The sequence below is a fragment of the Nansenia antarctica genome (genome assembly GCF_963989245.1).
Source record: "Nansenia antarctica genome assembly, contig: SCAFFOLD_309, whole genome shotgun sequence".
Lineage (NCBI taxonomy): Eukaryota > Metazoa > Chordata > Actinopteri > Argentiniformes > Microstomatidae > Nansenia > Nansenia antarctica.
In genome coordinates, this window is record NW_027662751.1 from 56,915 (window position 1) to 66,914 (window position 10,000).

Here is a 10,000-nt window from a genome sequence, read left to right on the forward strand (position 1 = left end):
CACACTTAGCTTTAAAGCTGGGAGCTGGCATAGCGATGCTCTGCTGAGAGCTGCTAGCAGTACCTCATAAATCAGACGTGTATGTGTGTGTCTGTGTGTGTGTGTGTGTGTGTGTGTCTGTGTGTGTGTGTGTGTGTGTGTGTGTGTGTGTGTGTGTGTGTCAGGCTGTGTGAGAGTAAGCAGGGCTGCAGTGGAGCCTCCCTTGGGGATATTGATTAGAGTGTTAATTCAGATGAATGTGAAACTGGACCCGTCTGCTGACAGAGACGAAACAGACGGACAGACAGACAGACAGACACATACAGACAGATAGACAGAGAGACAGGCAGACAAACAGACGGACGGACAGGCAGACATACAGGCAGATAGACAGAGAGACAGGCAGACAAGCAGACAGACAGACAGACAGACATATACAGGCAGATAGACAGAGAGACAGGCAGACAAACAGACTGACAGACAGACATATACAGGCAGATAGACAGAGAGACAGGCAGACAAGCAGACGGACAGACAGACAGGCAGAGAGACAGAGAGACAGGCAGACAAACAGACAGACAGGGAGACATACAGGCAAATAGACAGAGAGACAGGCAGAAAAACAGACGGACAGGCAGACAGACAAGCAGATAGACAGAGAGACAGGCAGACAAACAGACAGACAGACAGGCAGACAGACAGGCAGATAGACAGGCAGACAAGCAGACAGACAGGCAGATAGACAGACAGAGAGACAGGCAGACAAGCAGATGGACAGGCAGATAGACAGAGAGACAGGCAGATGGACAGACAGATAGACAGAGAGACAGACACACAGGGTTACATAGTCGTTTTTCAAGCGATGAAACGGAATCCAGAACTTGTTGATTTGCTCAGTCATCACTGACAGAGGTTAATGTAGTGAAACCAATTGCTACTGGTATTAGAAATCAATTACTGTTTTATTCTTCTTTTAAAAACACACTCACACACACACACACACACACACACACACACACACACACACACACACACACTGACAAAGGACTCTTTCCATTGTATGACATTTTTCCATCATGCCGGGGCCTGGTTGTCATGGTGTTGTTAACGGTGACAGATTTACTGTCGTAAAGCCACCTGATTACCCATCTCCCCCTAGGAGGTGCTAAAGCCGTGTATCAGATTGCTCCTCGCCCAAGTGTTGTATTCTGTAAGACACACACACACGCACACGCACACACACATGCACACACGCACACGCACACGCACACGCGCACGCAGGGAGGATATAGCAGACACCAGATATTGAGACTTATAATTGGTCGTGATATTTAGAGCGTCGGGTAGCTGGATCACATGGTGGCATTGAGTAATGACATGAGGAGAGAGGGAGGGAGGGATAGAGAGATCAGGCCGGGGGAGGGAGGTGTGGGGATGGAGAGAGGGAGAGAGGTCCGCAAAAAGGGAAAAGGGTGAGAGGAACTGTACAGTGTTAAACAAGTGTGTGTGTGTGTGTGTGTGTGTGTGTGTGTGTGTGGGGGGGGGGGGGGGGGGGGGGGGGGGGGGGGGGGTGATGGAGAGAGGGAGAGAGGTCTGCAAAAAGGGAAAAGGGTGAGAGGAACTGTGCAGTGTTAAAGGTGTGTGTGTGTGTGTGTGTGTGTGTGTCTTACCGTCCTGGGTGATGTGGGACCAGTCAATGATGATCTTGTTGGCCTTCTTCCTCTTGTTGGGAGGGGCAGGTGCCGAGAGAGGCATGACTACAGTCTGGGGGGGCGGGACAGAGAGAGACAGTCACTCCAACACACCAATCACAGACAGAAGGTCACTCTCACCCTCCAATCACAGTGAGGTGGGTCATCTCACAACACCAAATAGCTCGACAGCAAAGAGTTCACTCATTAAGAAAAAAGCAAGGAGGGGTGATACCAGTCAAAACAGAGCGGATGATTCAGGAACCTTCAGGAAGGTTATGCAAATGTGACTGGTATCAAACTTGCTAGTCCCCACTAGCCCATTGAGCTAAAGTTTAAGTCGGTTTCTATTGTGTTATGGCTACAGGCTGGGGCTATGGTTAGATGTATGGTCTACGGTCTAATTCCTGGGTCACACAAGTGAGTCACACAGCACAAGACACAGTGCTCTGGGGGACTCTTGGTTAATGTAATTGCGTCACCTCTGCTGTAATTGAAACTCATTTCCCAGACCTGAACCCAATCCTCTGAAGCTCGCTATTTTTACACCCATGTTCGACACTACAGCGCTGAGAGGCCCTGTCATCAATATGACACACACCTACACATACTTTACACACACACACACATCCTGTGTACACACACACACACACACACATACACACACATATACTCAAAGTCCACTATCCCCAGGATAAAAAAGAACAGGGATTGAGCAGCAGACTGAGGGATTTGCGGACCCCCAGGGTGGGATTTTGGGAAAGCCTTCCCCAGGCCGCGGGTCCGAGGGTCCGGCTCCTGTTACCCTCCGGCAGAGGGGCGCTACTCTCGCCATTCCTCTTTTAGCTTCTCCAAAGGACAGCTGAGCGGGAACGCCATCAGTCAGCACATTCCCAAACAGACAGATCCTGAAACACCCCGCTCCTCCGGTGGGACTCACCAGCATACATACTGTAGGCGCCTGGCCCAGGGAGCAAGCCAGGATAACAAGCCTGGGAGTTTCCCAACAATAAAAAAATAGACATACAAATAAAATGCCCCCCCATCCACCACCAACCCCAGGAAGACTATGTCATGGCATTAGCTAATGGGGATCCTAATAAACAAACAAACAAACAAACCAACACTACTACTTTGAAGCAAAGTCAAGCACAGATGCTCTCATACTGCACATACTGTGACACGTTCCTAGCCTAGAACAGCGTTATGTCAAACTGATGAGAGAGGATCAGGAGAAATGAACGAGTAGACAGTCCGTCAATTTATATTCCAACTCCCTGATTCATTGTACAAATCTGCCTGCTACTGGTGGCTCCCTAGTGTATGTACTGTAGTCTGAGAAGATGAGTCCACAGCCTCAAAAACATATCATGCCTACATATCATAACAACATATCATGACCACATATCTATCATGCTTACAGCTCCATAAATATTAATGTGAATGTTTATATCCTGTAAGCTGTCACAGCAGGAGAAGATGATATCACGCCACCTAGCATGGCCTAACCTAGCACATCCTAACCTAACACATCATAGCCTAACACATCCATAGTCTAACCTAACACATCCTAATCTAACACATCCTAACCTATCATAGTCTAACCTAACACATCATAACCTAGCACATCCATAGTCTAACCTAACACATCCTAACCTAACACATCCTAACCTAACACATCCTAACCTAGCACATCCTAACCCAACACAGCCCGGCCCAGCGTCCTGGGCCCGGAGTCGGAGAATACCCCCAGACCAACCTCAGTCCATCCCCACCGCCCACCCACAGCATTAATGATCAATCACAAGGCAAGAAATCAATCGTTATGACCATATAAACCACAGACATGGAAGGCGTGTCTGCGTGTGGGCATGCATGCGTGTCTTTGTGTGTCTGTGTGAGCATGTGAGTGGGTGGGTGTGTCTGAGAGTGTGCGTGTGAGCGTGCGTGTGTGTGTGCGTGTGTGAGCGATGATGTGAGTCACCTGGCCTTACCTAAGACCCAGGAATCCTCAGTAGTAAAAAGTGGGGGGAAAGAGGTCCCTGTAGGAGGTCAGAGGGAGAGGAGGTATTCCAGGTAGATTTGGGAGTCCCAGGGCGTCTGTCAGTGACTCACCTCCTCTAAACCTCAGAGAGAGTGAAACCCTACCGTTGGGGCTACAGCAGAGCTATGGACCAGAGTGGGAGGGGGAGGGGGAAGGGGGGTGGGGGGGCCAGAGGGGGGGGGTGAGAGGTCCAGGGTTCAGGGGCACTGATATTGTGTTGCTCCTTGGTTCCTATCTATAGACCGATGGAGAGTAGGGTCGTCTTCCGGGGGGGGGGGGGGGCGAGATGGACAAGGTAGAGATGGGGTGGAAGGTAACTGCCGCCCTTCTCTCCCTCTCTCTCTGTTTGTCCAACCTTTAGGCTGGATTAGCGGCTGTAGGCCTGTGGTGTGGGAACAGGAACAGGTGTGTGTGTGTCCTCATGTTCTCGGTCACACAGTGTGTACAAACGTCTCTGTGACTGAGAGAGGGGATGGGAAAGAGAGGGAGGTATGGCGAGCGAGTGGCTGAGCATCACCAGACAGAGACATGACTTGCTGTATGTGTTATATGTCACTTGAAGACCCACCCTAACCCTATTCTTACACTTCAAGGCCTGACTCCTAACCCTCACCCTCACCTCTTCATTTGGCCTTCAGAATGCCGACATCGTGTGTCTCATGAGAGAGAACCGGCTACAGCCGGGTTCGGACACTCTGCCCAAAATGGAGGTCGTCTATTGTAATCACATTGTAAAAAGCCGATAGCATTAAGAATTAAACTCTCAGCCAAATACCTTGGGATTAACAGGTCTAAAAATAGGTGGGGTGCGCGTGGTAGTCAGTGTATCAGCGAGTGAGTGTTTGTGTGTGTGTGTGTGTGTGTGTGTGTGTGTGTGTGTGTGTGTGCGTGTGTGCGTGTGTGTGTGTGTGTGTGTGTGAAAGATAAATAATAATAATAATAATAATAATAATAATAACTTGTTATTTGTATAGATAAATAGATAGTATTGTACGTATAGATAGTATAGATGTGTGTAGATAGATAAAGTGGTCAGGTGCCAGAAGACTGAGGGTAATACCAGTAATCGGAACTAGGAGTGTAGCCCCTAGCGATGTCTCAGTGATAAGGATGACATAATGATGATTCTAGAACACTTTTATTTACGGTAACTCAGAAAGTTCTCTCCATTGTATGCAGCGTGGCGGTACCCACCTGGGTGACGCCTGGCCTTGGAAGCCATTTTGCGGAAGAACACTCACCACACCTCGCCTGGGTTCAACCCCGGCTAAAGTTAGAGGCTAAAGTTAGTGCTCTCTGTCACCTGATCCACCGAGGGTCAGAGGTCAGATCCCGGTTGGGTTTCACAGCTCAGGTGACTGTCAGGACACGGCTGACTGAGGAATGGAAGCCGTGAAATTTACAGCCAGCTTCTGATTTAGCTCTGCTATTTAACAATGACTAGTCATAAACGGGACAGGAAGGGGAATACCATCTTAGCCATCTGACAAGCTATGGTCGGTATAAATATTCCCCCCATAAAACCTACGATGAGACTCGGGTGTAAGGGCAACGCTCTTAGGTGTGAATTACGTAACAGTGTCACCCTGTGGTTGAATGTTGTAACAGGATGGAAGAATCTGCACATTCACCTTTCCCTCAGATTGAACAGAACTCTGAAGGAATGAGGTTTGAGATCAGAAAGAAGGAGGGATTAGACAGAAAGAGAAGCCCAAAAAAGAAAGAAAGGAAGAGAGAGAGAGAGAGAGAGAGAGAGAGAGAGAGAGAGAAAGAAAGAAAGAAGGAAAGGAGACAAAGAGAGCAGGAGAGGGGTATGACGTAGGCGACACAGGAAGAAGAGACAGACAGACAGCTGGAGAGAGCCATGTCTATTTTTATTCAGCAGCACCTCTCTGTCATACAGAAATACAGCTAATCAGACATATTCGGAAAGCTCGTCTTTCACATCAACAATCTGACATCTAAACTAACAACCTCCCCCTCTACACCCCCCCCCTCCCCCTCCCCCTCCCCTCCCTCCCACTCCTCCACCCCTGTGCACTTCACCCTGTGGAAAAAGTCTACAGAAGAAAGACAGAAAACACATACTGTTGCTGAGTGTACTAATGCGCCATACTCACATGTATACGAAGCGCAAAGAAAACTGGTTATCTTTCATTAATAATAATGGCTATATTAATGAAACAGTACAAATGTTTATGAAAGATGCATGGCAGAAACCAAACCTAGTCAAACATCATGGGGATGGGATGGTAATGGCAGCCAACAGCGTGTAGCCTAGCCTAGCCTAGCCTACTTTATATATAGCCTAGCCTAGCCTTAGCCTAGCCTAGACACTGAGTCCATCTTGACCGAAACCAGATCAGCAGATTACTTAACAGTTTTGTTCCATCTCTCCTGTTCAGGATCTCTCTCTCTCTCCTCTTCTCTCACTCTCTTCTCTCCTTCCACAGGCTTGTCTTTAGCACATCCTCCACACATCTATCATGAGAACAACTTCTCTTTTTTTTCTCAATAAGGAAATATAAACAGGTCCACATCATCAACAGCGATATCGTTTTATCTCTCTTTCCAGCCATCTTTGTCTGCCATTTTCTCGTGAATTCATTTCTCTGCCATGAATCACTATCTAACATTTGTGTTTTCATTAACATTCATAGATTGCAACAGACATGTACTGTATCCTCATGAAGCATAGCAAAAAAAAACAGATACAATTATCAGGAAAGGAAAGTGATGAGAAAGATGACTTCATGTAGTGGATCTTAACTTGATGTCGGGGGTTGTAATTGTGTCAACAACAAAATCAAGAAAACCATGTGAGAGAATGTCCAAATCCTAAACCCCCCCCCCCGACACTGAAATGCTTCAATTCCTAGTTCTGTGCTGGCCATGCCTACTAGATACAAGCAAATTCATCAAATAAATGATCATAGATAATATTATTATCTGGTCTCCTCTAGTCTTCTAGTAGAGCTGGTCTCTCTTCTCTCTCTTCTCTCTCTGGTGTCTCTTCAGTGCATTGTGGAGCCGGGGCGCCATACGTGGGGCTGCAGACCCATGTTAGAGGTGCTGAACCTGGGCCTGGGGACCCTGCCCTGCTGGGCGAGGCTGGACGGGGGCCGAGGGGGCGTCTTTGACAGTGGACTCAGATTAGGGGCGCTCATGAACTGCCTGTTAGCCTGGTTGAAGAGGTGGTTGCTGGAGAAAGAGGGGGCTTGGATCGGGACAGAGTTGGGAACAGGGGCAGAGGAGAGGACAGGGAGCTGTGGGAGGGGGGCTGTTGGGGCAGGGGGAGGAGGGGCAGAGAAGGGGGAGGGGGCCCACTGGGGATGAGGTTGGTAGTGGGTGTTAGCGGGTTGGGGGGGAGGCTGATAGGGTTGGTAGGGGGCCGGAGCAGGGGTCGGCGGGGGGGAAATGGCATCAGAGCGCCATATCGGCTCGCCCAGTGTCGTGGCGGATCGCGGCACAATCACTTTCGGGGTAATCACGGTGGGAGGGGGCGTGGAGAAGCGCCGGACCTCGCACACGCGCGCGGTCTTCATCGGCCCTTGAAAGCCGCCCGTCATGCTGTGTGGCTGCTGATAGGCTGAGGTGGTCTGGGGAGCCCCGCCTCCGTAGGTGAAGAGGGAGGAGTTGAGCTGGTAGGGTTGGTGGCTCATGATGTCCACGGCCTTAATGCCCTCCTTCTTCCCCCCTTTCTTCCCGGCCGGCGCCCCCTTTTGCACGCCCGCCTTCTGCTGCTTCTGGGCCTGCAGGGGGCAGGAGGGGGAGAGCAGGGGGTTGTAGCTGATCGGAGGACCGGCCCGGATGCTGGAGGAGTACTTCCAGGTGGAGGGGAGGGAGGGGGTGGGGGAGGGCTCTCGGAGGAGGTGGGGGGCGTGGGAGGGCGGGGCGGAGGGGGTGCGCTCGACCACGTAGCGATCCATCCGGCTCTGCCTGCGGGCGAACAGCTGCCCCCCCTTTCCCCCCCAGCTGGGGTGGCGCCTGGGGGGCCTGGGGGGACTGGGGTTTGGGGGCCACGGGAGGGGGCCTGGGGCCTCTCTGGGCCTGCATGAAGTTGCAGGCCTCGGCTCCCAGCCTCAGCCAGTCGTCCTCCGGGCCAGACTCCACCCCGGGGCCGTCCGTCCCGGGCTGGCTGTCCAGGGTCTGGAGCAGCGACAGCAGGGCGGGGTTGGGGGACACGTCCTTCTTGACCTCCACCGGAGGGGTGAACATGGGCTTCTTGTTGCCGCGCCGACGGGCCTCCTGTAGGATCCCGGTGCGGGAGGCGGGGACGGAGATGCGGTGCTCGCGGGACGCCAGCGAGTCAGGGGTTTGGGGGGTTTGGGGGTGGGGTGGGTTGTACTGGGACTCACTACCGGGGTGAGTTGGGGTGTATTGAGGTTGAGTAGGGTGGGGTGGGGTGGGGTTGTATTGGGATTGGCTGGATTGGGGTGGGTTGTATTGGGATTGGCTGGATTGGGGTGGGTTGTACTGGGACTGACTGGGTTGGGGTGGGTTGTACTGGGACTGACTGGGTTGGGGTGGGTTGTACTGGGACTGACTGGATTGGGGTGGGTTGTACTGGGACTGACTGGATTGGGGTGGGTTGTACTGGGACTGACTGGGTTGGGGTGGGTTGTACTGGGACTGACTGGATTGGGGTGGGTTGTACTGGGACTGGCTGGATTGTGGTGGGTTGTATTGGGATTGACTGGAGTGGGGTGGGTTGTATTGGGATTCAGCAGGGTGGGATGGGAGGAATTGGGGTTGAGCAGGGTGGGATGGGGGGCAGGAGGAAGGAGGGGAAAAGGCATGATTGACAGGAGGATGAAATGGTTGGGTGTGTGTGGGCTGAGGAGAGAAAGGCTGGGGTGCTGCCGCGGCCGGGGATGAATAGAGGGGAGGGGCGTGAGCCAGGGGAGGGGGAGGAGCAAAGGATGGAGAGAAGGGGGCAGAGGAGGGAGGAGAAAAGGGTGTGGAGCCGGTAGGAGAGAAGGGGGCTGAGGCCAGAGAGGAGGGAGGAGAGAGAACAGAGGAAGGGGGGGAGTAGACGGAAGGGTTGGGTCTGGGGGAGATGTAGAGAGAGGTACTAGACACCGCCCTCCTGGCCTCTGACCCCGGCGGAGGAGGGCGAGGCGTGGAGAGGGTCACCATGGAGACAGCGGCAGCAGGTCTGGGTTGGGTCGGGCGGAACATCACCGGGGTGGCGGGGGGGCGGGAGGGGGCCAGGCCGGGGGTGAAGGGCCGGGCGGTGCGGTTCAGAGAACTCAGAGAGGGGTTAGCGTTAGCGTTCATGTTAGGTTCGAGGTTGAGGTGTGGGTTCAGGTTGGGGTCGAGCTGGGTCTGGAGAGCGGTGGTGTGAGAAGGAGGGGTCAGAACCACACTGGCCCGACTAACCCCCACAGAGACCCCGTTAGACAGACCCATGGCAGGGGGGGACATAGGAGAGTGGTTCTGGTAAACGCTGATAGGCTGCTTCTCGCTGCTGCTGTCCAGCCCTGAACCCTGGTACACTGAGCCATCTTGATTTTGATAGGCTGAGACCTCCAGCCCCAGTTCCTGACAGGTGGTGGCAACCAACCCAGGGCCGTGATTGGCTTGCGACGGGCAGGCGGCGCTCCTCCTATCCAGCATGTCCAGGTAGCCGCTGTCCCACGTGGGGTCGAACGCCGCCGTGGGGTCGAACCCCTCTTCGTCCTCCCACTCCGACCCGCTACGGAACGAGCTCCCTCCTTCCTCTTCCTCCTCTCCCCCCGTCTCTCCCCCCGTGTCGCCCTGACACTCCCCCTCCGCCCGACCGAAGCAGGTGAGGGTGTATTTCTTGGCTCTCTGGCGTCGTTTCTTGAACATGAGGACTCCTTTAGAGTGGGGGTCCGGGGCGTCGGTCAGCAGGGAGGCGATGGAGCGACACTTCACCTTGGCCTCCTTCACCTGCTTCTCCACCACGGTGTCACCCCTCTGCAACTCTGAGAGAGAGAGAGAGAGAGAGAGGAGGGAGGGAGGGAGAGAGAGAGAGAGAGAGAGAGAGAGAGAGAGAGAGAGAGAGAGAGAGAGGGAGAGAGAGACAGAGAGAGAGAGAGAGACAGAGAGACAGAGATAGAGAGAGAGAGACAGAGAGAGACAGAGAGAGAGGGAGAGAGAGAGGGAGAGAGAGAGAGAGAGGGAGAGAGAGACAGAGAGAGGGAGAGAGAGAGAGAGAAAAAAAGAGAGAGAGACAGAGAGAGAGACAGACAGAGAGAGAGAGAGATGGGAGCAGATGGATATATAAGAGTGGTTACAATACGTAACAAATAAAAAATGT

General features: G+C 52.7%; 1 protein-coding gene and 1 pseudogene across 2 annotated transcripts in view; both read right to left on the bottom strand.

Annotated features, from left to right (window-relative positions):
- Positions 1–1,734, bottom strand: part of LOC308175474 (myozenin-1-like) — a gene marked incomplete at both ends in the record, with an annotated part of 4,003 nt that extends 2,269 nt beyond the window's left edge. Inside the window, one exon of the mRNA XM_080551139.1 lies at positions 1,650–1,734. Coding sequence (XP_080407265.1) covers positions 1,650–1,734 — 85 coding nt within the window. The remainder of the gene's footprint in view (positions 1–1,649) is intronic.
- Positions 1,735–6,728: 4,994 nt separating this feature from the next.
- On the bottom strand, positions 6,729–9,665 carry LOC308175475 (synaptopodin 2-like protein; annotated as a pseudogene). The gene is made up of 2 exons: positions 8,752–9,665; positions 6,729–8,376 (listed from the first exon to the last, which is right to left on the bottom strand). The product of its transcript is annotated as a synaptopodin 2-like protein (transcript).
- Positions 9,666–10,000: the final 335 nt, after the last annotated feature.